Source organism: Giraffa tippelskirchi, chromosome 9, assembly GCF_054371585.1.
Source record: "Giraffa tippelskirchi isolate mGirTip1 chromosome 9, T2T-mGirTip1v1.2.pri, whole genome shotgun sequence".
NCBI classification, from domain to species: Eukaryota; Metazoa; Chordata; class Mammalia; order Artiodactyla; family Giraffidae; genus Giraffa; species Giraffa tippelskirchi.
The window spans coordinates 81398860-81426854 of NC_137283.1; the positions used below are offsets into that span (position 1 = coordinate 81398860).

General features: G+C 37.9%; 1 protein-coding gene and 2 long non-coding RNA genes across 18 annotated transcripts in view; 1 reads left to right on the forward strand and 2 right to left on the reverse strand.

Annotated features, from left to right (window-relative positions):
* Positions 1-11821, reverse strand: part of LOC145521463 (uncharacterized) — a 39627-nt gene extending 27806 nt beyond the window's left edge. Inside the window, exons 1-3 of the long non-coding RNA XR_014065398.1 lie at positions 11757-11821; positions 6827-7034; positions 6250-6352 (exon numbers count right to left, since the gene is read on the reverse strand). This is a non-coding gene — a long non-coding RNA (uncharacterized LOC145521463). The remainder of the gene's footprint in view (positions 1-6249; positions 6353-6826; positions 7035-11756) is intronic.
* Positions 11822-11914: 93 nt separating this feature from the next.
* Positions 11915-15877, forward strand: LOC145521460 (uncharacterized). Its single transcript, XR_014065396.1, has 2 exons — positions 11915-12478; positions 12963-15877. It is a non-coding gene; the product is annotated as an uncharacterized LOC145521460 (long non-coding RNA).
* Positions 13804-27995, reverse strand: part of PHF3 (PHD finger protein 3) — a 92840-nt gene continuing 78648 nt past the window's right edge. For all 16 annotated transcript variants that reach the window (XM_081530080.1, XM_081530074.1, XM_081530079.1 and 13 more), the window contains 8 exons: positions 27591-27707; positions 25828-25959; positions 24824-24959; positions 22227-22422; positions 21289-21436; positions 19060-19149; positions 16862-17057; positions 13804-16649 (listed from right to left, as the gene is read on the reverse strand). In XM_081530080.1, the coding sequence (XP_081386206.1) occupies positions 14539-16649; positions 16862-17057; positions 19060-19149; positions 21289-21436; positions 22227-22422; positions 24824-24959; positions 25828-25959; positions 27591-27707 (3126 nt within the window). In that variant the 3' untranslated portion in view covers positions 13804-14538. The remainder of the gene's footprint in view (positions 16650-16861; positions 17058-19059; positions 19150-21288; positions 21437-22226; positions 22423-24823; positions 24960-25827; positions 25960-27590; positions 27708-27995) is intronic.

A 27995-nucleotide genomic window follows, 5' to 3' on the forward strand; every position in this document is an offset into this window, starting at 1 on the left:
AATTGATGCTTTTGAACTGTGGTGTTGGAGAAGACTCTTGGAAGTCCCTTGGACAGCAAGGAGATGGAACCAGTCAATCCCAAAGGAAATCAACCCTGAATATTCATTGGAAGGACTGATACCGAACCTGAAGCTCCAATACTTTGGCCACCTGATGCGAAGAGCTGACTCACTGGAAAAGACCCTGATGTTGGGAAATATTGAAGACAGGAGAAGGGGATGATAGAAGATGAGATGGTTGGATGGCATCGCTGATTCAATGGACATGAGTTTGAGCAAACTCCAGGAGATACATACATAGTTGTGTTTATGTATATAAAATAAAAAGCTCATTTACATTAACACACATAGAAAAAAAGCACATCTTGTTACATCTGTTATTAAATGGCTTTGCATTTCATTTCATAATAGTCAAGATTTTCCTTTTTCCGTCCATTAGACACTATTTACAAAGATGAAAAGAGATTTATCAGTTTCATGTCATAACTAGTGCTGCATTTGACACTCATGTAAAGAATTCATGAAAACCTTAAAATATTAAATCTATATCTACATTCTCAGACTTAGATTAACTTGAAGGTAATTATCAATGAAAACCATAAACTTATTAAAAATCAGGTGGTAAAATGTTCAAGGCTTCCCTGGTGGCTCAGTGGTAAAGAATTTGCCTGCAATGCAGGAGACCCAGGTTCGATCCCTGGGTCAGGAAGATCCCCTGGAGGAAGGTACGGCAACCCACTCCAGTACTCTTGCCTAGAGAATCCCATGGACAGAGGAGCCTGGCATACTGCAGTCCATAGGGTAGCAGAGAAACGGACAAGAATGAGGCGACTAAGCAGCAGCAGCAAAGTATGTTTCATTCTTTTAAGTTTGCATAAAATACAGGTGACTGCCCCGTACTTTGACCTTCTCTAAGAGTTGTCTGCTGTAAACATTAACCAAGGCTTCTAGTTGATCCTCTCCTAAGAAGATCTACTAGTAAAAATGCCCAAACACTTAATACACAATGTCAAAACCCACATTAGACATCAGCAGCTAGTTAAGTTTTCATACGGTGAAAAGCAAATTCTTAATTTTTAACAAGGTTTCTGTTTCTCTTTGGAATTTAATAATTTGAACAATTTCAGTCCAAAAACAGTCCAAAACTTCAAAACAAAATGATAAAAATTACCCTAGTTGATTTTAGATCTCTAATTTTGGAAAAAAGTTTTTAAAAGATAAACTTTGATACTTGTTTTGTTTCTGCTAAAGATACTTTGAAATGAGCAAACTGAACAATAAAATACAAAAAATTAAGATAGGGAGGATAGTAAATTTAGAGTGGCAGGAGAGAAGTGGACAGAACAAAGATGTTTACAATGAACAAAATGCTAGTAAAATCCATTTGATTATGCAGACCCATGATCACACTTAAAATATTTGAAAAATGGATGGATTGAGTGACTGAGTTTGGAAAGACCAGGTGTATGGAAGAAGTTCACAAATTGAGACAAACTTCAGAGCTTGAAGTGCCTTCAAAATAACCCAAGCAGAGTTCAACTAGAGATTTGTGTACTTGTAGATAGAACTTGATGCCAAGAGCATGGCTGAAACTTCGGGAAAGCCCAAGATGCAGGACTTTCATAGCACCACCACTAACTGCTCACTTATGTGAAGGAGAAATGCTGTTACCTTATCAGTAAACAGGATGTTGCAACCATCCAGCCATCACATGACAGCCTCCCTAGGCAAGCCCTGAGGGAACTCAGGAAGGAAACAGGACACCCACAATCTAGACATCAGTTGATGAAGCCACCACCACTACCACCACCTCACCCCCTGCCCCTGAACCAACAGTGCACCCTGAAGACTCGGGATAAGGACAGGATACCAGGATACTGGCCCCAGATAGCTGACATGTGTATAAAAGGAATGATTTCAGTGAGCCCAGACTCTTGCATCTTCCCACACATGGAAAAGCACTTATTTCCTTAACTTGAAATGTCTGGTTTTAACAGTAATCTTCTGATGTTCTGACTACCTGGTCTTTGTTGATTAAATCCTGGTTGGACTCCTCACTCCATCAGAATAGTCCTTCAGAGTGATTTCAGAGTCCTGGCTCCCAGGTTTCAAGTCCTCAGAAAATCCATCAAATAAAACAGAATTCTCACCTTTTAGTTTGTGCATTTTTTCCAGTCATCACTTCTTATCCCCCCTCACCCACCAGTTTATCAAAAACAGCATCAGTGCCTTGGAATAAAGCGTCCAACTTAATTCTTTACACATTAACCCTTAACTAGTTAAAAAAAAACCCTCATTTTAACTTGGTACCACAATATACTCCTTCACTGTGAAACATTTTGACAAATAGGGATAATATATGTGGCCAACTCCAGAACAAAAGAATACAGGATATTTGTATGAAAGTATAGATATATTTTGATCCAAACATGGAAAAAAAAATAATTGTGATCAAAATTTGTAATCTCCCCCCCTCAAAAAAAGGGCAAGAGTTTTAATTAGAGTAACTATTTTAATGTTTTTTTCTTTCATTCTCCACTTTTATTTGATGGATTTTCTGAGGACTTCAAACCTGGGAGCCAGGACTCTGAAATCACTTGAAGAACTGCTCTGATGAAGTGAGGGAGGTGATTTTTTATGTATCTCTTTAGTAAATGGTTCTGTTCAAATCTGCTACAATCTTGGTGACAGAATTATCCTTCTAGAAACTCTCCAAAAAGTACTATTAATAGAAGTACTTAGCATGTGATTAAAGCAGGAAGAGATGGTGCAGAAAGCTATCTGGATTTGGATAGGATAAATGTAACAGAAAACGCCAAGACTAAGATGAGCTCCCTGGACACAAATACTGATTTCTACATTGAAGGAGTGTCATCCTTAAATATTATAAATCCCATGGCAACAGCAAATGAACCCATAGGTTTTCACGGTTGTGTCCAGGAAGTTATTATAGATAATCAAGAATTACAATTAACTGAATTAGGAGCAAAATGTGGTTCAAATGTAGGTGACTGTGATAGGGCAGCCTGTGGATACAATGTGTGCAAAAATAGGGGTAAATGTATAGTAAATGGCACAACTTGTTCTTGCAGTTGCTTGCCACTTTGGGCTGGAAACATGTGACCAGTCTGTACTGTTTGAATAATCTTTGCCTCCACCAATCTCTATATATACCTCACCAATGATTTTCTTACAGTTGTTTGTGCTCTGGGTTGGGTGGGAAGGTATTGTGAAAACAATACTTCTTTTTCAACTGCAAAATTCACGGCTAATCCTTACATTAAATACACTGATCAAGATTACAGAATAAGCAATCTTCAGTTCACTACTATATCCTTAAATTTCACTGAAACTTAAGGTTTAATTGTATGGATAGGAAAAGCTCAAAATGAAGAAAATGGTTTTCTGGCAATTGGCCTCCACAATCAGACCTTGAAAATAGCAGTTAACTTAGGAGAAAGTATCTCTGTATCTATGATTTATAGCAATGGAACATTCTGTTGGAATAAATGGCATCATTTAATTATACTTCAAAAGCAGACTCTTATTAAAGCTTACCTAGATTACAACCTAATTCTGAGGATACCGATCCAAACAAAAAATGTGTTGCCCTAAACTATGAAGGTATTTGTTATCTAGGAGGCTTTGAATATGGCCAAAATGTAACTATTGTTACTCAAGAGATTTTTAAAAGAAATTTTGCTGACAAAATTAAAGATGTATTTTTTCAGGATACAAAAAAAATAAGTTAATTAAATCAGAAGGATACAATGTTTGTAATGCTGATGAACAAGATTAGGTTAACAAATTAGTAATTTAAATATATAAAATATATATATATAAATGTATTGATAGTTATTTCTCTGGCATATTGTTTACTGGAAATCAACTGTTTACTATTACCTGAAATAGTTTAAATGTTAACAGTTCTTTTTATATAAGTTTATAAAATATAGCTGAAGAAAAGACTTTGGGCATTTTATCCAACATCCAATTTATCTGATTCCTGGTTTTCACTCCATTAGTTTAGTGTTTATTCATCTATAAATTGTTTCTAAATGAAATTTAGGTGAGAATAAATTAGTGATACAAAGAAAAATTTTAAAAAAAGGTAAAAGGTATTAACCAAAGGAAAAATTAACATTATTAAGAAAGGAAATATCATAGTCTATTACATGGCTCAGCTATGAATAGTTACAATTGAAATAATGTGAAATTTGAATATGGACCTAAGCCAAAAACCACTGAGTGACTGTGGGGAGGCGGAAAATGGGGGAAAGGAGAGTTGGCTGGTAAAGGTTAAATCCTTGTCTTCCACAGTAAGTTGTCAAAAGATATTAGTTTTGTAAGTAAAAAACAAAAATAGCATATACATGTCACTCACAAATATAAAGGCAAATATCCTAAGAAACGTCTAACAGATTTGAAAGCAGTTACCTCTGGAGAGCAGTGCTAACACTGTTGGATTGTGTTCATACACCTTGGAGAATTTCTTGACATTTTAAGCCATGTACTTATATAACTGATCAAATTTTTAAGTTAAACTTCATTTACGTTTAACTATTCAATTATACAGGTCTCCAAATTGAGCTTAAAACAGGTTCTGAATAATGTTATTGAAAAGTTTTGTCCTGATATCTGCACCTTTAAAAGCATAACAGAGGAAGTCCATTTTGCCCAAATATCCGTTACTAACATAACTGTGAACAACATTTGCACCCCCCCTCCATTTAGACTGGGGGGTAGTCATCACTGCTGTTACTTAACATTTTCAGTTTGGGATTTATGACAATTTTGCCACCAAAAAAAACACCTGACAACACATGACTGTCAGAAAGTACAAACAGGTAGAACAGGAAAGTAAGGAGGAAAGAAATCTTAGTAATAAGGAGCATGTGTAAAGTTGCAAAGAAAAAATCTGTAATTATCTATTGAATGTCACGAACCTCCATCCATAGTTCATCAGGTATTCTATTAGATCTAGTCCTTTAAATCTATTTCTCACTTCTACTGTATAGTCATAAGGGATTTGATTCAGGTCATACCTGAATGGTCTAGTGGTTTTCTCCACTTTCTTCAATTTCAGTCTGAATTTGGCAATAAAGAGTTCAAGATCTGACCCACAGCCAGCTACCGGTCTTGTTTTTGCTGACTGTATAGAGCTTCTCCATCTTTGGCTGCAAAGAATATAATCAATCTGATTTCGGTGTCGACCATCTGGTGATCTCCATGTGTAGAGTCTTCTCTTGTGGTGTTGGAAGAGGGTGTTTTCTATGACCAGTGCGTTCTCTTGGCAGAACTCTATTAGCCTTTGCCCTGCTTCATTCTGTACCCCAAGCCCAAATTTGCCTGTTACGCCAGGTGTTTCTTGACTTCCTACTTTTGCATTCCAGTCCCCTATAATGAAAAGGACATCTTTTCTGGGTGTTAGTTCTAGGTCTTGTAGGTCTTCATAGAACTGTTCAACTTCAGCTTCTTCAGCATTACTGGTAGGGGCATAGACTTGAATTACCGTGATATTGATTAGTTTGCCTTGGAAACGAACAGAGATCATTCTGTCATGTTTGAGATTGCATCCAAGTACTGCATTTCGGACTCTTTTGTTGACCATGACGGTTACTCCATTTCTTCTAAGGGATTCCTGCCCACAGTAATAGATATAATGGTCATCTGAGTTAAATTCACCCATTCCAGTCCATCTTGGTTGACTGATTCCTACAATGTCAATGTTCACTCTTGTCATCTCCTGTTTGACCACTTCCAATTTCCCTGATTCATGGACCTAACATTCCAGGTTCCTATGCAATACTGCTCTTTACAGCATCGAATCTTGCTTCTATCACCAGTCCCATTCACAACTGGGTGTTGTTTTTGCTTTGGGTCCATCCCTTCATTCTGTCTGGAGTTATTTCTCCACTGATCTCCAGTAGCATATTGGGCACCTACCGACCTGGGGAGTTCATCTTTCAGTGTCTTATCTTTTTGCCTTTTCATACTGTTCATGGGGTTCTCAAGGCAAGAACATTGAAGTGGTTTGCCATTCCCTGCTCCAGTGGACCACATTGTCAGACCTCTCCACCATGACCGTCTATCTTGGGTGGCCCCACCGGCATAGCTTAGTTTCACTGAGTTAGACTAGGCTGTGGTCCATGTGATCAGATTGGCTAGTTGTCTGTGACTGTAGTTTCAGCCTGTCTGCCCCCTGATCCCCTCTCTCAGTGCCTACCGTCTTACCTGGGTTTCTCTTACCTTGGACATGGGTTCTGTCTTCACGGCTGTTTCAACAAAGCACAGCCGCTGCCCCTTACCTCTGACCCACGGTAGCTCCTCTCAGCCGCCGCTGAGACTAGATCTAATAGACAGAATACCTGATGAACTATGGATGGAGGTTCGTGACATTGTACACGAGACAGCAATAAAGATCATCCCCAAGAAAACGAAATGCAAAAAAGCAAAATGGCTGTCTGAGGAGGCCTTACAAATAGCTGGGGAAAGACGGGAAGTGAAAAGCAAAGGAGAAAAGGAAAGATATACCCATTTGAATGCAGAGATCCAAAGAATAGCAAGGACAGACAAGAAAGCCTTCCTCAGCAATCAATGCAAAGAAATAGAGGAAAACAACAGAATGGGAAAAACTAGAGATCTTTTCAAGCAAATTAGAGATACAAAGGGAACATTTAATGCAAAGATGGGCTCAATAAAGGACAGAAATTGTATGGATCTAACAGAAGCAGAAGATATTAAGAAGAGGTGGCAAGAATACACAGAAGAACTATACAAAAAAGATCTTCACGACCCAGACAATCACAATGGTGTGATCACTCACCTACAGCCAGACATCCTGGAATGTGAAGTCAAGTGGGCCTTAGGAAACATCATTACAAACAAAGCTAGTGGAGGTGATGGAATTCCAGTTGAGCTATTTCAAATCCTGAAAGATGACCCTGTGATAGTGCTGCACTCAATATGTCAGCAAATATGGAAGACTCAGCAGTGGCCACAGGACTGGAAAAGGTCAGTTTTCTTTCCATTCCCTGCGAAAGGCAATGCCAAAGAATGCTCAAACTACCACACAATTGCACTCATCCCACACGCTAGTAAAGTAATGCTTAAAATTCTCCAAGCCAGGCTTCAGCAATACATGAACCGTGTACTTCCAGATGTTCAAGCTTGTTTTAGAAAAGGCAGAGGAACCAGAGATCAAATTGCCAACATCCGATGGATCATCAAAAAAGCAAGAGAGTTCCACAAAAACTTCTATTTCTGCTTTATTGACTATGCCAAAGCCGTTGACTGTGTGGATCACAATAAACTGTGGGAAATCCTGAAAGAGATGGGAATACCAGACCACCTGACGTGCCTCTTGAGAAACCTGTATGCAGGTCAGGAAGCAAGTTAGAACTGGACATGGAACAACAGATTGGTTCCAAATAGGAAAAGGAATACGTCAAGGCTGTATATTGTCACCTTGCTTATTTAACTTATATGCAGAGTACATCATGAGAAACACTGGGCTGGATGAAGTACAAGCTGGAACCAAGATTGCCGGGAGAAATATCAATAACCTCAGATATGCAGATGACACCAACCTTATGGCAGAAAGTGAAGAACTAAAGAGCCTCTTGATGAAAGTGAAAGTGAAGTGAGAAAGTTGGCTTAAAGCGCAACATTCAGAAAACTAAGATCATGGCCTCTCGTCCCATCACTTCATGGGAAATAGATGGGGAAACAGTGGAAACAGTGGCTGACTTTATTCTGGGCTCAAAAATCATTGCAGATGGTGACTGTAGCCATGAAATTAAAAGACGCTTACTCTTTGGAAGGAAAGTTATGACCAACCTAGATAGCATATTAAAAAGCAGAGACATTCCTTTGCCAACAAAGGTCTGTCTACTCAAGGCTATGGTTTTTCCAGTGGTCATGTTTGGATGTGAGAGTTGGACAGTGAAGAAAGCTGAGTCCCGAAGAATTGATGCTTTTGAACTGTGGTGTTGGAGAAGACTCTTGAGTCCCTTGGACTGCAAGGAGAACTAACCAGTCCATCCTAAAGGAAATCAGTCCTGGGTGTTCATTGGAAGGTCGGATGTTGAAGCTGAAACTCCAATACTTTGGCCACCTGATGCGAAGAGCTGACTCATTGGAAAAGACCCTGTTGCTGGGAAAGATTGAGGGCAGGAGGAGAAGGGGACGACAGAGGATGAGATGGTTTGATGTCATCATCAACTCTATGGACATTGGGTGGACTCAGGGAGTTGGTGATGGACAGGGAGGCCCAGCGTGCTGCAGTTCCTGGGGTCGCAAAGAGTTGGACACGACTGAGCGACTGAACTGATGTATTAAATGGAGGAAAGCTTTTACACACATAGGATTGATGCACATTTAACTTTCCAGTGCTATTAAAAAGCAAAATCTGCCTGTCCAGATTCCAGTCTATACAAAGAAGCTAGGTGAAGTTTATCATTGCAGAGATTTTTTTTTTTTTTACTTTTGCCCCTGTACTGCAATCAGAAAGCTAGTTTAGAAAAGCTCCAGAGCCAAAGTTAAGAACTTTTTTTATCACTTGATGAGATACAAATGCCCCCAAACATACTATTCCTATCAACATTGGAAAGTGTGTGAGCAACATAAAATGTAAGGCAAAACTGAAGAATGTCTATGCATTGATTCTAAGGTTTTGTTTTTTAACAGAAACCATACAACTCCAAATATGCTGAAAAACTGTGCCCTAAACTTGCTTTAGTCCATACCATTTAACTTTGGAGTTATTGAGATCACAAATGCTCTAAATAAATTCTTTTTGATAGCTGACTTTTAAAGGTACACATTTTATGCATAAAAGCAAGAAAGTTGTTCTAGTAAGGTTATGAAGGCTTCGCCTAAACCACACACCCTTCACATTTGGTTTTTCTTTAAAGAGTCCCTCCCCAAAGTATAGTTGAAGGACCTCTGAGGACCCCTAGATATTTTCAGGGGATCCACAAAGAGAGTGATTCCTTTCTCAACAACAAATCCATGCGAAGCCAGATTTCCTTTATCATATTTTGAATGAAATGACATTACTACTAAACATTAAATGCAGAAGAGAGTCCAGCCATCTTAAGTCAGATATTAGAGATGTACAAATATGAAAACCACCACTCTGTTAACTAAACTGATTTAGCTTGGAAGTTATTTTATATAAAGTTATTAACATAGAATGAGATTACTGTCAAACAAGTATTTATTTTTACAATCAGGGCACTCAAAGCTGATGCTCTGGGACAACCCAGAGGGATGGGGTAGGGAGGGAGGTGGGTGGGGGGTTCAGGATGGGGGACATCTATCTGTACACCTGTGGCTGATTCATGTCGATGTATGGCATAAACCACCAAAACATTGTAGTAATTAGCCTCCAATTAAGATAATGTAAAAAATAAAAAAGTGCTCATAAAATTCTGATTTCTAATATGCTAAGTATAGAAAATTCATAAAAACAAAAGCTCTTTAGAGGTCTCAATAATTGTTCAAGAGTGTAAAGGGGTCTTGAAACTAGTTATCTTTGAGGACTGCTGCTTCCAAGCTGCTTCTCAAAGCTGGCACCTTACATTCAGATGCCTTCTACACCTCACTGCAAGCACTGAATAGGGTACTGCTCACCACTGAAATCCAAAAACTGAACAAATGCCTGAAGAATAGGCACAAGTAAGACTGGAAACTGCTACCTAAATTTTGTAGGTAAAATTCATAGGTCAAAATGGTTAAAATATTTTTTCACCTTAAAATCCAAAATTTCATGTGGTAAATTATCAACATTATTTGTTTTTGCTATCCTGAAGTGATGACAGTGTTGAGGACAATTTCCTATGTGATACGCTTTTCTAGCACAAAATAAAAATAATTGATAAAAACCTTTCAGATAATTTTACTACAAACGACATGATGCTTCTGTAACAAGTGTTGAATATAAACATGAGAATATTTTTTAAAGTAAGCTGAAATACCTTAGCCAAGAAATTGCACTTCTAGCTATTTACATAATTTGTGTGTTTCAACTCACACATTCATGTACCCTCTTGCTCTACACGTGAATTATTGAAAATTTTTATGGAACAAATCAAAGAATCAGGGTGTTTTTGGCACCTTCATAATAGCAGTAACCAATTTTACTCATGAATTGCTTTGGGAAACTACTTGTTAACTGGTGAAGTTACATATAACTCTTCTCAGTTTTTTTAACAGTGGCTGGGCATAAATCAAGTTCCATGCATTCTAAGAGCTTGCTAATGAAGAACCAGGTCTTATTAAAGCAAAGAGTTCAATGTATGAACACACCAGTTGCATTATATCCATCTCCTCCGATCCCTCTAAAATTTTATGTCAGGTTGCCACTTACTAATGACCGCAAACACTTGACTTTTATGTTATCACACATACAAAAACACGTTAATATTCAAGAGGCTTGTCACTCCATTTTTTTCTCTACTGTTTGTATTTTCCCTTAACTTTTAAGCATTTATATGGCCTTAGATGTTTTATAACTCCAAAAGACTTGTAATTAAGATCTGGTTCACTACAATTTAAGCAAGTTAGTAATGTAAATAATGGCCCTCAAAGTTGTAAATCTCAATCCCTGGAACTTGTAAATATGCTAGGTTACACAGGGTAAGTAGAATTAAGGTCACAGATGGAATTGAAGTTGCCAATCAGTGGACTATAAAGTAGGACTGTCCTGGACTATCTGTATAAATCCACTGTGCTCACAAGGGTCATTAAAAGTGGAACAAGAAATAAGAAGGGTCAGAGATGGCAGAGAGTAAAACTCATGTCGCTGACTTGGAAGACGGAGAAAGGGGCCATGAGGCAAGGCAAGCGGGCAGCCTCCAGAAGATGGAAAACGAAAGGAAACAAGTTATTTTCAAAGCCTCCAGATAAGGAATGCCCCCTCTCACACAAGAGATACCCATCACACTTTACTTCATAGAAGTGTAAGATAAATCTGTGTGATTTCAAGCCACTAAGCTTGTAATAATTTGTCACAGCAGCAAAAGGAAAGTAATACAAGAGGACTGGCAAACAAGGGTTTGAAATGAATACAGACTTTGCACGTCTGTACAGAACCCACAGGCTTTTGGTCATGTCTTCTTGCTCACTCTGAGGCATGGGTGGTCCACAGGCAGATGAGACGGCAGGAAAAAGGGCTGTGAAAGGCAAGTGCACTCATGAGGCTTCTGTCCCTCTTCCATTCTCCAGCCTCATAGCACAACCGCACCACTGAACTTTGGAGAAAAGTAGAACTGGGCAAGGGTTCCAGTTCTGACAACAGCAATCCAAACTCGGTGGAGTACCGGTTTCTGAGTACCAGTTTCTTCAGCTCTAAGGTAAGTCTTTCACCTTGCAGGCTGACCAAGGTTCACATAAAGCACTCAGCATGAGGTCTGACCCACAGAGGGTACAGGGAGGCTTTCTCACTGACACAGGATTACAAGGAGTGGACTTGGTAACACTGAGACATCCTGGTACATGTTACTTAGCAAGTGTTTGAATTATCATAAGATTGTTCTAAATTTTTTAAAGCATCAAGCTGTTTTTAAAGAGCAAGCTTTTCTTAAAACAGGAGAAACAGAGAGATGACTTTCACTAGTTTGTGTAAGGATGGTTGGTGGGCGAGACAAAGCATGATAATGGCTTTGGAGCTACTGCTCCTCACTGAAAACTTTCCTCATTTTCCCTCTCTTTCCTCACAAAAGCCTCAAAATACTCAATATACCCATACTTACTCTCCACAGTAGTCAGTCCCTGGGGTTAAGAGACCTGGTTCCAGCATTCAGCAGCCATGACTCTACTAGACACGAAGAAAGAATTTTAAATTTCCCAGCTCTATGTATAAAAACTATTTGCTAAGAGTAATCAAAAACAGACTTAAAGGCTTTCCTCAGTTGGTTAACCCATTCTTCTTTACTTGTATCTTGCAGAAGAAACCTGTTGTCTGATCAGCTGGATCAGTGAAAGCACCTTTACTGAGATACAAATAGTTGATTTTCCACACCTGTGGATTCTACATCTTTGAATTCAACATCAGATGGGGGGAAAAATTCCAGAAAATTCCAAAAACTAAAACCTGAATTTACTGTACACTGGCAACTATTTACATAGCATTTGCCTCATATTTACAACTATTTACATAGTATTTACACTGTATTAGACTTACAAAATTGTAAGTAATCTAGATAGAGATGATTTAAAGTATATAAGTACATAAGTTATATGCAAATTTATGCCCTTTTATATAAGGGACTTGACCATCCACGGATTTTGGTATCGGAGGGGGGGGGGTCCAGGAACCAGTTCCCCACTGATTACCAAGGGATGCTGTATGTGAAATAAAAAACCTAAGGTTTCCTTGGTTTGGGGGCGTTTTTTTTTTGGGGGGGGGGTTCCCTGGTGGCTCCGATGGTAAAGCATCTGCCTGCAATGTAGGAGACCTGGGTTCAATCCCTGGGTCAGGAAGATCCCCTGGAGAAGGAAATGGCAACCCACTCCAGTACTCTTGCCTAGAAAATCCCATGGACAGAGGAGCCTGGCAGGTTACAGTCCATGGGGTTGCAAAGAGTCAGACACGACAGAGCAACTTCAGTTTTTTTTTTTGGTAAAACCTTAATAACAATTTCTTCATAATGATGCAAAAGCTGACTGACCTTAGTTTTTTTAATCTGCAGACTGATTTGTTTTCTAACAAGCTAGTTTCCAAAATAAAAGGTGAAAATTAAAAAAAAACAAAAACTTTTATTTAAATATAAATCCTATTGGTTCAGAACCTGTGCTGTATGCTGTGCTTAGCCCCTCAGTTGTGTCGGACTCTTTGCGACCCCATGGACTGTAGCCCGCCAGGCTCCTTGATCCATGGGATTCTCCAAGCAAGAACACTGGAGTGGGTTGCCATGTCATTCCCCAGGGGATCTTCCCAACCCAGGGAATGAACCCAGGTTTCCTGCATTGCAGGTGGATTCTTTACCATCTGAGTCACAAGGGAAGCCTGTTTCAGACTCCACATGATGATAAATTTCAGAGGAAAAGGATGACAAAAAAAGGGATTTCAAGTTGCTGCAAATTAGACAAAATGATTTGGTTCTGAATTTCCACTCATTTTCTCTCCAGTTAAAAACGGCAAGGCTGATTCAGTTTCAAAACAAACGATCTGTAAACTTTTTAAGAAAACAAACTTTATCTTCCTAATTTTGTGAAGTCATGTGTATTTTCCTTCACTAATACAGGTAAATAAAAATACTGGCTTTTCTTTCTCTCCTTTTGATCTCAAGGATTAGCATCATTTGGTAGCTACTGCTTTAAATTAAAGCAATCAATACAGTATTATGCAATTTAGGGTGGAAATAAATTTAGGTTTGGATTAACAATAGCCTCCCTGTGCTTTCAAGAAAAATGAGCATACAACATTATAGTTATTTACTCCTCAAACAAGCTAGGGCTAATTACACATTTAACAGAGATTCACATGTTTCTCTTAAAATTTCTATGGTCTTACAATGATTAGTCGGTGTATCAAATTTTGATGGTGCACCAGTTTTCAGAAACACACCTATAAATTGGATTACAGCTGCAGTTTTTCAGCAGTAGCTCTAAATTCTAGTCTCGTCAGAACTACATGATTTATCTCAATGCCTATAATCTAAGACAAAGAAATCATTTTTCCCCTCATCTTACTCAGCCTATATGCTCTTGGTTGAGTAAGAGAATATCGTCTAAAGGTATTTAAAGCCTCAAAGAAGAAACTCTTTTACTACTGAATTTCAAATCACACACACAAAATAGGTGAGAAATTCTTTTATCATATTTAGAATCAAAATATCCCTTAAAATATTTACATTTTACAGTAAAAAGGATAGCAAAACACAAGATCATGTACAGGCTTAAGTATTCAAGTTTCTGAAGAGCCAAAAAGAAAGGAAAATAATGGACTACCACAAAGCTGTAGCACAATAATAAACGCCTTCAGTGAGTGCAGATTAAAAGCAATACATGTACTCCTTGGGCTTCTGATTCTTGGTCAAAAACTGCTCAACGAAATGATTAATATAATCCGATTACGAAGTTGCTTGGCTTTTGTTGCTCCTCTAGAGTTTCTTTAAAAACAGTGCAATTTAAAACAAACTTACAGAGTACACATTACTCTCAAATTAGTCATTATAGAAAGGACATTCACTAGAGGTGGTAAATATATTCCACAGTTAACCATATTTACCAATTAAGGAATAAAACTAAAATTTCTAAGCCTTTATTGCATATTAATAAAACAAATCTTTGAATATACAGCAATGTAAATTTTTAAAAATATTAAATTCCTGTAACTAGGGCTGTTGGTATGAAGAAGGGACGATGAGCACTGGCACAGAGCACTCTGCACCCACACACACAATTTATTCTTCTGCAAGCCACCAACATTAAACATTCAAAAGATGGCACGATCCTAGCAGGCAGTCATGAAGTTTCAAAGACACGACATCGAACAGCTATTAAACGCACCCCTGCGGCCGCCCGCCGGCTTTACCTCTTGCTCTTAGCTCTCTCAGCGTGGTCCCTGTCTTTGTGGTGCCTGTCTCTGTCCTTCTCGCCCTCTCTATGCTTACTCTTCTCCCGCTCCTTGTCCTTCTCCTGGTCCTCGCCCTTCGGCTTGTCGGGCTTCCTGTCTGCACTCCTGCTCTCCCTGCCCGCCCTGCCATCCGCCCCGCGCTCCCCGTGAGGCAGCCGTGCCCGCTCTTTATCCTTATGCCCCTCGTCCCTGCCCTTCCTGTCTCTGTCCTTGTCCTGGGCTCTGTCTCTGCGCCTGTACCTCTCGGGTTCCTGCTCCCACTCCTTCTCGTGGCGCTCTCTTTTCAGGTGGTGTGAGTCACTGTAAAACCTCTGACGATCCCCCTTCCCCCTGTTAAATGGTCTGTCCAGTTGCTGCTGGTCTTGCCTACCCCAAGGGTCACTATGGCGCCGTTCTGGCCTCCGAATGTCTTTAACCTGGTAAAAATTCTGTGGGCCTAGATACCTTGACGCTTGTGAGAGGGGACCCATCATACGCTGCGGCTGGCCGGTCAGATGAACAACAGGTGGCCAGGGAACCAAGGGATTTGGGGCAAAGCCAAAGCCTGGAGGGGGAAGTAATGGGGGTGGCAAATGTGGCGGAAATCCAAACATGCTTTGTGGGGGGAAATTAGGAGGTCCTGGAAATGGAAACCCAGGGGGGCTAGACTTGAGATGCTGAAGGCTGGGCTGCTGCGGCCTTATGGGTGAAAAGTTTGCACTTGTTCTGGGGCTGGTGCTTCTGGAAGTGAAACTGATGCTTTTAGAAGGAAATTCGGATTGACATGTGTTTCCAACCTCAAAATGAGATGCTGTTGCTGCTGATCCTCTTCGAAATGGGTGCACAGTTTCAATATCTTGCATTAAAATCTCCTGTAAGGGTTTTGCTTGTTCCACTTGAGAAGCCTGTATGTTTTCTACTGATGGTGAGTCTTGTACAGCCCCTGAATCATCACTCTGCTGAACACAGGGGCTTTTCTCTACAGAAGGCATCTTCTCCTCCACGCTGCTCTGCTCAGTTAAGTGCGATGGGCCAGGCAGTGGCGGCTTCTCTCCATGACGGCAGCCTTCTCCTTCTCTGTTTTCGGGAGCAGCCACCTGCTGACTTCTTCCAGCTGCTTGCCGAGGATCCCTTTTCAGGTTGATAAACTGCGGGGCCCTTGTCGTGTTAGTAACAGCATTTTCACTGCAACTCACATTACCATCTACATTTCCTCTCGATACACTAGACCTACAGGGAGGACTAGTATTTGAAGTCCTGTTATCTTGCAAATTATTCTCTTGATCTTGTAGCAGCTGTTTTTTCAACACTCTCTCTTTACTCTCCACAGTGTCCTCTTGTTTTGACTGAATTGATAAATTTGTTAGGAAAGCTTCTGTAGAAACATCTGGTGGTTTACCTCTGAGACTAAGACTTGTCAAGGGCCCAGCAGAAATGGAAGAGACCCCCAGGGCAGATGCCTCTTCTTCTCCTACTGCATTATCCGTCAATTCTGAAGGGTTATCTCCTTTAACTTTCACTTCCTTGGCCTCACCATCAGTTGCTTCTCCTGTATCTATCATCCCTGCTTTTGGATTAGCTTGCTCATTTATAAATGGAATTTCTTTAAGAGTGTTTTGTTCTGTCCCTAACTGAGCTTGTTCGTATGTTTGACCAGTGGTACCCAAAAGGCTCTGAAGGATATCATCCACAGGAAGAGGTTTATTTGCCAATTCCAGAGTAGAAGGTTGATTTTCCCAGCCAATCAAGACCCCAGGAAGGAATCTTAAAGGTTTTGGTGGCTCCTGTTTGGTGACTTCCAATAAAGGTTCAATGACTGTTGGAAGGTCTTCCTGAAGAGTTTGCTGAGGCTTATTTCTCTGTTTATGCAATACAGTTGTAAAAGAATTAAAAAAGTCATTTTCTTCCTCTGTTGCTCCCTCTGTGGAAACTTCTATCTTACTTTTTTTATCAGGCGGCAATGTTACTGGTACGCTTTCAGACATCTCAGCTATGTGACCAGCACCAGCACTGGCACTATGCTGCCGCTTCAGTTTTTGACGAATAATTAAGCCCAACAACAGATTAGGTCTATGCAATTCAAGGCCTGTACAAAATCAAAAACATCAATCAAGAGTCATTTTCAATCATTATAATAAAGAGAAAAAATTTGCTTACTACAGTCTCCTAAACAGGTGCCTGTTCCTGTCTGGGCAGATCTTGAGGGCCAAGTCCCAAGAAGGAAAGCAGGCTCAGCTTTCCTACTCGGGCCCTCTCACCGCATTTCATTCATATTCTACTAATTAAATAGATACCTACCAGGTCCATCAAAGGGCACGAGAGGGTGTGGGATTTTATCCGTGGCACCCAGAGGGATGAGGTACATGTCTTTGACCTGCTTCATGTTGTTAGCAGCCACTCCATAGCGCTTCCTGCTACTGAAGTATGCAAACAGCAAAGTGTAAGAAATTTGATCTTCTTCAGTCACAGGTGTGAAGCGAACCACACAAATTTCCTATTCAAGAAAATAACAAATAATAAAAATAATAACCTAAACAATAGCTTGGTTTTAAATACCATTCTCAATTATAATAATCTATTGAGTTTTCTGACACTTACCAAGTAATAACATGGCTTACCAACTTAAATGCAGATATGAATACTATAAGGAAACAACTTTTAGGAAAACATCTTTGCTGATCCACAGGTGGATCTGTTTTATCTGAAAGTGTTTCACAGAAACTCAGTCCTAAAGTAATTAATTTGTTCAAGGTGACACACTTATCAGTGGCAAAGAAGATATTTAAAGCCACATGTCTTGATATCTATACTATGTCCTTATTTCCAATGTTATGACTTCTACAGAGGGCTGTCTATATTCTCAGCACACTTCAAATTAATAGCAGCCACCACCACTGCCCCACTATGTACAAACACAGAGAAATGCACAAGTCCACTGATATTCCAACTTAGAAGAATTGAATCTAGGAATAAAGGGGGCTGAGTGAAATGACCTCAAATACACACAGGCCACAAATTTTATAAAATCATTTGGCTTACTCAGAAATTTATTTGCTTGCCTCTGAGTTCTTGGCTTCGTTTCAGATTAAAAAAAAAAAAAAAAGTCCCAATTTGGTGTTAATTTGGTAGGATGAAAAACAGATGTTTTTTCCTAAAAGTATACAATCAACAGTGGAGAGCCAGGTCAACCACAAAGCCTAAACTGATGCAAGACCCTAGGAAAAGAGCAAGTGAGCTGGACTAAGGCTCCACCTCTTAGATCTGTCACCTCGAATGCCCTTATCCAGAGGCAACAACTGTGACAGTGTCTTGGTCAGTTCTAGATGGAGGCACACTATGCTCTATTTGCAGTAATAAAGGGGCAGATGAAGAGCAATTCCCCAAATGTCCAAGAGTAATACTTCCCAACACTTTCCTAACTTCCACTATCATAACAAAGTGAAAGCAAATAAATAAAACTTATAGTGCTTCAAAGTTTTATCTGTATTCTAACACTGTATCAGTTTAAATTCTACAATCTATATCGGAAAAAAAAAATATTTTCAGCTGGAGCATCCATTTTGAATTATTACTAACCTTACTAAAGACTTCTGATCGTAAGAGAAAAAAATTAATGTTTGTTTATTCAAGATTTATTTTTTGAATGTCTGTAACATGCTGAGTATTATCATCCTTGGAGAGAAAAATTATTTCTTCTAATGATTAAATATCCCTGTGTAGCAGTGTTCTATGAGTTAAAGAAATGACAGAAGATATAGAGGGAAAAGAAAAAGAGAAATATTGCTATAAAGGCTATTAACTATATCCCAGTATCTATTGTCCTCATTTCCTACTAGAGAGCCCTCTTAACCTTCAGTTGGGCACATGGCCATCCAATAGAGATCACACTTCCCAGCTTCCTAATAGCGTATAAGCTCTTGCCAATGGCAGTTAGAGGAAGTGAAAAGAAAACCACAAATTCTAGGTCTTGCTTTTAAAACAACTCAACAGCCATTCTTCTTTTTTTCCCCACTTGGAGCCAATAAATCAGCTTTGACTTTGCTTGACTGCTAAGGGCAACAGTCTTAAAAACAATAAGACAGAAGAGCCCAATCCATGAATGATTTAACAACCAAAAGACTCTGAACTACTGACCTACCTAACATAACAGGGAAAGTTTATTTTTTGAGCCACTGTATTTTAGGATCTCTGTCCCAGCAGCTTAGCCTGTCCCCCAACCAAAACAAATGTCTATAATCAAAGCAAGGCAACATTCCAGAATGAATCTCAATACTTACTCTAAAACATTCCTTTTAAAACAATGATAGAAATCACTGAGACAGCATACTAAAAGTGAGAATAGAAAAAAAAAAAAACTAAAGGAATAATGGGTTTGAGCCTTAGCCAATGGCATATTATGTCAATTTAGGTCCTCCCTAGGGGACCTTGCTTAAGAAATCTCGTGGTTTACTTTTCAAGTATTTTCACATACTGGTAGAGAGAAAAAAAGTTCTCACCTTGGTTCCTGAGGCTTTAATTTTTTCCACATAATCCCAAACTGTCTGAGGTGATATCCTACCACCTACTTGAATACTATCTGGTAGGTCCTGTGGTCAAAAATGAAGGTGATCAATGCATACAGTTTATCTTCATTATAATATCTATACTTCATACAAATTTAGCTCAAAGACTAATCTGAAAAAGTGATTTAAAAAAAGATTATAAAATACATCAACGAATACAAGAAAACAGGGATGGCAATTAGGCTTTACCTCAAATGTCAACTCCAAATGACTGAGGTGGATACTCAAATACAATTAAGAAAGAATCTCAGGTCAAGAAAAAGAAGCAGTGCCAGCATCCCATTCTGACAACCCAGGAAAAGTACAGCAGACTTCAGAATATTAACATCCTCTTTTTTTTTTGGTGATAGTGAACTGGGGTATGCCTTAATCACTAACAGCTGGATTTCAGAAATTATCAAGTTTAACTATACAATATACTTTTGCACAGAAAAGAATAATATTGTAATAAAGCAAGGTTCATTTTTTTTTTAAAGGCTGAATCTTTCTGAGAACAGAGGACTATATATAAAATCAATTATGAGGTGTGTAGTTAAGAATATTTGAAACTTTAATCAGTATATTTGTTTTCTGATGAAGACAGAAAAATCATAATATTAATTCAATTAAATCTAAATAATTAATTGCTTTAAATAGTTTATTTGGAATTTTAGTCCAAATCAAACTAGAAATAAGTAGGAAGCAGAGGTGGAGTTCTGAAAAACAACCACATATAAACTGGCTCAGAAAAAAGAATAACAGTTTCAAATCAAAAGATTTCCATAGTTTAGGATTTAATTATTCATTTAAAAGAAGAGTTATTTTCACTGTGGACTGATCTAGAAATTTAGAAGACTAATTATGCTATAAGAAAAGTATAACGGGGCTATTGAATTTTTTTCTTATAAAATCAATGTGTCTAAAATATTATTTCTGAAGCTAACTATATGCAAAAGTAATAATTAATTTGTTTATTAATCAAAAACACAACTATCCAAATAAGCTGATAGAGATTAGATAAGCAATATTACACTGACTTAAATTAATTTCATCCTAATACAAAGAAGAGTTTGTATTAGTCTTAAAACAATCATATGTAAGATTTATGTCTTATAAAATACTGAAAACTTTGCCTTTATGGTCAGCAGACTAAGAATGGATAGAAAGCTTAATGTTAAGTACGAGCATAATAGCAAAATATAATCTCAACAAAAATATAGTACACATATACTGACTTCTTTTCCTTTTTGCATAAACACAGAAAAGTACAAACTATTCAAAAGAATTTTTACAAGTCGCATTTTCTCATTTATCATATTACTGATATAATATTGTACATACTATAGTACTACAGCTGCTTATTTCCCATAAATGCTGCTTAACAGTCCTTTTCTATTGTCTCAGGTATAAAACCAACCAAGGGCACCACTGCAGCAACGATGGTCACTGATCTCAGGACTGTCAACTAGCTGGAAAGTTTCAACTAGGCAGTTGACCCTTGAACAACATGGGGATTAAGGGTGTCCATCCTCTGTGCAGTTGATAATCTAAGTGCAACATGTAGTCAGCCCTCTGTATTCACAGTTCCAAATCTGAGGATTCAACCAACTGAAGGTCATGTGGTACTGTGGTATTCACTATTGAAACAATTCATGTATAAGTGGACCCAAGTAGTCCAAACTCATGTTACTCAAGGCTCAACTGTGGTCTTTATCTCATTCACAGAAATGGGCAGGTAAGAACCATAGTTGTGAAGTTGTGGAAATATAAGCAACAGGGGAATCAAAAGACTTGGTAACAATGAAAAGTCTTCCCAACAGACTAGCACTGAAGGCCATAAACATGTTAATCCTTCATGTAAGTCTGTATTTCAAGAAAAACTTGGATATCCATGCAAAATATCCATTAATTTTTAATTGACATAGTGAGAACATCTTGGAAAGAGTACAAGACATGGATTTAAAACTTTCAGAGCACAGTTTTCTATAGTTCTAAAACTCCATTTGTGAACTCATAATTATATTAATTCAATGTTTAAGAGTCACTTCCAATAAATACTTTTACCATGAATGAAATGAATGAAAGTAAGTATTTTTATTATTTTATTATGCTGTTTCCTTGCCTTTTGCCTTCAGAAACATATATGTCAACACAGGCATAGAAGAGCAGAAAAGTTCACAGTACCTCTGTCAAGTATTCAGGGGAACCAGACACTGGGTAGGCTTTGGTAACAAATTTTGCTACAGACGGCATGTTGATAAAACCTTTCCAGATGAAGTTCAATCGAGCCAGGAAGGTACACTCAACTTCAACAGTTCCAGGCATCTCTGGACTAAAAAAATACATTAAGAAACTTTCAGCCTAAAGATCTGCTCATGATAAATGTATACTCTACTTGCTCACCAATTATTTCTACTTTAGCATGTCAGGAAGGCCAAAGCAGGACTTCTCTGGTGGTCCAGTGGTTGGGAATCCATCTGCCAATTCAGGAGACACATGTTTGATCCCTGGTCTGGGGACCACATTCCGCAGAGCAACTAAGACCATGCACCACAAATACTAAGCCAGCACTCTACAATTACTGCAGCCTGCATTCCTAGAGCCCATGCTTCCCAACAAAGAGAAGCGCCCACAATGAGAAGCCCATGCATCGCAACTAGAGAAAGCCTACATGCAGCAACAAAGACCCAGCACAGCCAAAAGTAAATAAATGAATCAAAAGGCCGAAGTATGTAAAGCTATGATTAAAGAGTTTATATTTTCACTTCATAAAACATATTCATATTAACATAGTCATGTTTTACATGATTTTCTTCTAGACTGGCTTAGGTGCACTACTGGGGTCCAGAGAAATGCAAGCCATTTTTCTTTAATGACTTATTTCTTGCCTCTTAGGACTAATATAATGAAAGAGAGCTTTAAAGTCAAGTCTGCACATACTCAAATTTCTAACTTTTAGAGTCTTTAAAAATCTCAATTAGTTGAAAATATAAGAAGGTACAGTTACCCAAAAAAAAGGTTCCTTTCTTAAGAAACATGTCACTTTTCTGTTTCTGAAGACTTCCAAGTACAATCTAGCAAAAAGGTATAAAGATTAGAATTTATAACTACGGAAAAATTACCGTGGAGCAGGAGAGAATGTTGACTTTGGAGATTCTTGTTTCTCCTCTTCAAAGAATTCAGAGGCCAAAATATTTGAGGTTGAAGACAAAGCATCTGCTATACTTTCTGCTTCATTGTCTGAATGTTTACGAGATACGCCAACAACAACTTTCACTTTTTTTGGAGAAAGATCATCTACAGGTGGTGCCATTCGACCTAAAGCCAGAAAACACCAAAATTGACAATTTTTGTAAACTGAAATTTCTGTAACTTTATCCATTTTCACTTCTAGAGTTATTCACTTTCCCTGACAGCATTGCTGCATACCTTGGGTAGTTTTTAACTATCATCATTTCTCACAGTGATTTGTAGAACACGCCTCTCTTATTGATGTGGAAAAAGAGAACATTAAACAACGCAGACAAGCTTTTGAAAAGGAAACATTATAACCATAACCTAAAACAGGTTGTCTGATCCCCTAGCAAACATTTTTTAAACTAAATTACACCAAATTCCAACAGTCTTCAGAGGCAATGTGAAGACCAAGTAAAACAAATCTATATCCTATATCGTATTACATACAATAGCAATTCATGACATATGCATACTGCAAAGTGACTTAGTTATTTACTAAGCATGAAAAACATTAGTAAAGTTTAGAAAATGACACTGGTTTTACCTACAGAAACACAAGGAAAAAATCATTCCACCTTTCTAAAAATAGGTCAAATCTAGTAGTATTTAACAAATGTTTTGTGGGCTACCATTAAATTTGAGATATTACAATATTAAATATTACATTTAATTATAAATGTTACAATGTTAATCATTAAAATAATTAGAAATTAATAGATTCAAAATAATAGAAAAATTACTAAGATTTTCCCCAGATAAAACAAACTAATGAGTATACTAAAAATATCATGACACTATAGATAGCTTTCTTCAGGGATAACAATATCTAAAAACACTCTGTCTTTAAGTCTTTACCATTGCATACATTGTAAAAATGTTTACACACCATTTTGAGAAGACATGTTATTTCTATTATAAGAAAGTTAGCAAATTTATAATACCTTTCAGTCAGTCTCTAATACAGTGATGGAGGGTTGCATACTGATTAACCTAAAGAATCTTTCCTCTTACTGAACAAAGTATCTTCAGTATTCCTTTAGCACCCCACAGTAAAAAAATTAAAACTGAGAGCAACAAGTCTAGAGTTAATTTAAAAAACTCTTGATCCTCCATCTCTGCCAATAAACTGAATATAAACTCTTTCTCAACACATTCCATTTTCTTTTCTTCACATCCTAATTTCTTACGCCCTAAATCCAGTCAGTCTCCAACATTTTGTCAGTATTACCTGAGTACCTCAAAGCTTACTCACCTCTGCCTCCAATGCTTCTACTTTAAGTAAAACCACTTCATCTCCGTCTTGCACCAGTGTATAAAGGTCTACCACTTAGCTTCCTTCACCATAATCTCTACTCGAAGTCACAGAAATCTTCAAAATTCCAATCTGATCATGTCATTCCCCTGCTAACACCCTTCATTCACTATCCACTGCTCTTAGAAAAAAGACTAAAATCTTTAATATGGCCTACCAGAGTAGGTTTTCAGTAGTTTTTATTGTAATTTGTAAAGTATATTTTATATCATGATCTATTACTTACATACATACACACACCACATACCCCTGTGTGTTTGTGATGTGTGCAATACATATATGCAAGGATGTGTGGAGTTTTTTGTAATATGGCAAATAGATGGGGAAACAATGGAAACAGAGAGAGACTTTATTTTCTTGGGCTCTAAAATCAATGCAGATGGTGACTGCAGCTGTGAAATTAAGATGCTTGCTCCCTGGAAGATAAACTATGACAAACCTACACAGCATATTAAAAAGCAGAGGCATAACTTTGCCAACAAAAGTCTATACAGTCAAAGCTACAGGTTTTTTCAGTAGTCAGGTATGGATGTGAGAGTTGGACCATAAAGGCCAAGCGCTGAAGAATTGATGCTTTTGAACTGTGATGTTGGAAAAGACTCTTGAGTCACTTGGGACTGCAAGGAGATCCAACCAGTCAATTCTAAAGGAAATCAGTCCTGAATATTCACTGGAAGAACTGATGCCGAAGCTGAAACTCAATACTTTGGCCACCTGATGCAAAGAGCTGACTCAGTGGAAAAGACCCTGATGCTGGGAAAGATTGAAGGCAGGAGGAGAAGGGAACGACAGAGGATGAGATGGTTGGATGGCATCACCAACTCAATGGACATGAGTTTGAGCAAGCTCCAGGAGATGGTGAAGGACAGGGAAGCCTGGCGTGCTGCAGTCCATGGGATCGCAAAGAGTCGGACACAGCTAAGCGAATGAACAACATCGTCTCTCAAAATTGTACTTATCTTTATCAGTGCAATTCACTGCGATGTTTCCCATTTTCTGTTTTTGTTTGTTCTGAAATACTAGTCACTACTCACAAAACTGATTTCACTACTACCCTTTAGGTCATAGACTGACTCACACCAACACTGGGGAAACAAAAACCAACTTAAATCACAAGTGTCCACATTTCAAAATGAAAGCAACATTTTAGGAAGAAATAATTCCAATTACCTATGCAAATTTTGCAGTTAAGATCAAAAAGATGCTGTCTGTGTTGACTAGTGGTATCTTTAGACATCAAGTCAACCTCTCCTTTTTGTTTTTCAGATCCTTCTGTCTTCTCCATTGACTTATTAGCTGTAGGTTCCTAACAAAAGTGAAAGTAAAAATTAGGTTAACAGAAAAAAGTTGGCCTCAGTTATTTATGAACTTATATTTCATAATGCTATTTTTTTCCAAAATGAAACTGTCCCATTCATAGGTTGTTTTTCACTATTTCTTTAAAAAATAAGTGCTAGATGTTAATTATGACATGCTGCTGCTGCTAAGTCGCTTCAGTTGTGTCCGACTCTGTGCGACCCCATAGACGGTAGCCCACCAGGCTCCCCCGTCCCTGGGATTCTCCAGGCAAGAATACTGGAGTGGGTTGCCATTTCCTTCTCCAGTGTATGAAAGGGAAAAGCGAAAGGGAAGTCGCTCAATCGTGTCCGACTCTTAGCGACTCCATGGACTGTAGCCTACCAGGCTCCTCCATCCGTGGGATTTTCCAGGCAAGAGTACTGGAGTGGGGTGCCATTGCCTTCTCCAAATTATGACATAAAATGGAGCAAAAACTCAAACATTCCTATTCTCCAAGGCCTCAAATAAGATTTCATATTCTTACCTCACTGATATTTGAAAATAAGAAAAGTCGCACCATTATCTCAAAATACAGTCTGCCTAAGAATCACCTACAGAGTTGAAGGCCTACTAAGAAAATTTCTAAGTCATAAAGAACCTAGGAATCTACATTATCAAGTGTTTAACTGTCTGTGTCTGTGATGCAGGTGGTCTGTACGCTTCATAGAGAGAAACAATACTTTAAACACTCTCAAAAAACCATCAAACTACTCTAATAAACACACAGTTTAAAATAATTATTTTTTCTGCTTTAAGCATATTAGGCAAATAAACCTTTTGTGAATCCTCATGTTTTGGGCACTATAAAACATGCTATTTTTATCATCATAATTTACCTGAATCTCCATGGCTGCCTCCTGTTCTTTCATCGGAGCATCACTCTCAATTTCTATCTCACCTTTATGTGTTATTTTTGTGATAGGCCGTCTTTCCACTTCTCTCTGCTCTTTCTCAATCATCTCTATGGTCTAACAGGAAATATTTTAAAGAAACATTTAACAATTAAAATTATAGATGATTTTTAACCTTTAGTTTGTCTGTCAAAAAACAAATATATACTGAGTACTTGCAAATGTCAGAGACTGTTTTAAGTGCTAGGGTTTTAAGAATGAGACCTCATATCTCAGCCTAGAAAAGTTTCAATGTATAGTAACTGGAGGCAATTAAAGTGCAACGTTATTTGCAAAGTGATGAAACATGATATTTACATTTAAAATCTGCTTTCTGATCTACTATTTTAGCAGCTGCCACACAGAAATAAATAAGAACAAGTTCCTCTTAGGTTCTTAACCTGATGTTCTAACATGCCCCCAAATAGTAATTTACTCAAATAACAAAAACAGGCAGTCCCCCCATCAGTGGTCTATTGATGGAACATACATGGTTACAGTGAACAAGCTCAGCAATAAAACATAATAAACAAGGAAGCGCACAAAGAACTAGAAAAGGGAAGTTGACAGTGGAAAGATAGGTCCAGTCACTTGTCTGGGCATTGTTAAGTGCAACCTTTCCTTTAAAGAAAGAAATCAAATATACAACCCAGAGAAAGAATCAGCTTGTCTCCGATGCAGATGATACTTGCAGGCATAGATTCAAAGCAGAAGTGAGGCATTTGCATATTTGGAATTCGGAGGGAAAAAAGGAAATGGTGATACTATTTGCAAAATAAGAGAAATTACACAGAGTGAAAGTGAAGAAATATGTGAATGATGTGAATGAGTGCAATCTATCAAATTAAGGCCTCCTGCACTTCAAACCAGATTGGGTAGAAAATCAATTTGGAGGCTTAAGATTAAGTATATCATGGACAATTAACACGAACTGTAAGGAACCAGTATTTTCTAGAATAAAGGGCTACTACTCTAAGTTTACTGTAATAAAAAACATGGGATAATGTGGCTATCTTGCTGTCAAAGTAACTCAAAGATACATATTCACCTCACCTTCAAAGGTATATCAAATTCACAAATCCCAAATGAAAACTCTTGGCATGGTGACTTTCAGGATTTTTCAGTTTCAAAATTCAATATGGTGTACATACTACACATGTTATGTAACACTAGTTAGGTCTGGAACATCACCACTTAACAAAAAGTATTTCTGTGAATATGAACTTTCATATATGACACTTCAGGATCACATTTTATCAATAAATTTGTAATAGGGGGAAAAAGAAGCCCTTATTTTTCAAAGCTTTTGGTATTTGAAACTGAATATTATGGGATTATAAACATAAACTTTTTCATTCTGACTTAATTTGGCTCCACAAATTACCAATATTCATAATATCTTCAAACTGTGCTTCTGAAATGTGCAAATGTGAGTAAGAATAGATTCACCAATTTTTCCATCCTTCTGATTTACAAAATATAAGGTTATGTAAGCTGTTAACCGGAGGAAAAGAAGGAAAAAGCAGAAGATAAAAGAAAAAAGAAAAAATTTAAGAATAGGCTAATGGAGGATGAGTAATGAGAAGTACAGAACAAAAGGTCTGTAACTGTGTACTCTGAGCTGAATTTCCTCTGTGTACATACCTTTTCTCTATGGCTAAAAATGTAAGTTTTGATATAGACAAACACATATTCATAGATAATCTTACATGTCTGTTTTCTCTTCGTCTCCAAGCAGCTAACTCTTTAGAAGCTAGCTCTTCTGGACTCATTCTTATAAGGTGATCAGGGGTTACTTCTCCTTTCAGCACTTTTTTAAATAATATCTGGAGGTATTTAAAAATGGGAAGGAGAGAAAAACATTTTTAAAAGAAGGAGCTGCTGCTGTATAGAAACTTATCATAAAGATGCAATTTTGAAATCTGATTTATAAATGTTTAATGATTTACATATCACCCACTGCAAAGAGAAAAAATGACAGCCTTGTGTTCTAGAAACATCATATAAGGCAGTGAAACATCATATAAGGCAGCAAAATGAACATTTTGTATAAAAATCAACACATAATGGAGAAGCATGTATGGTGGCTAAGTTATTACAACACCTATCCAAAA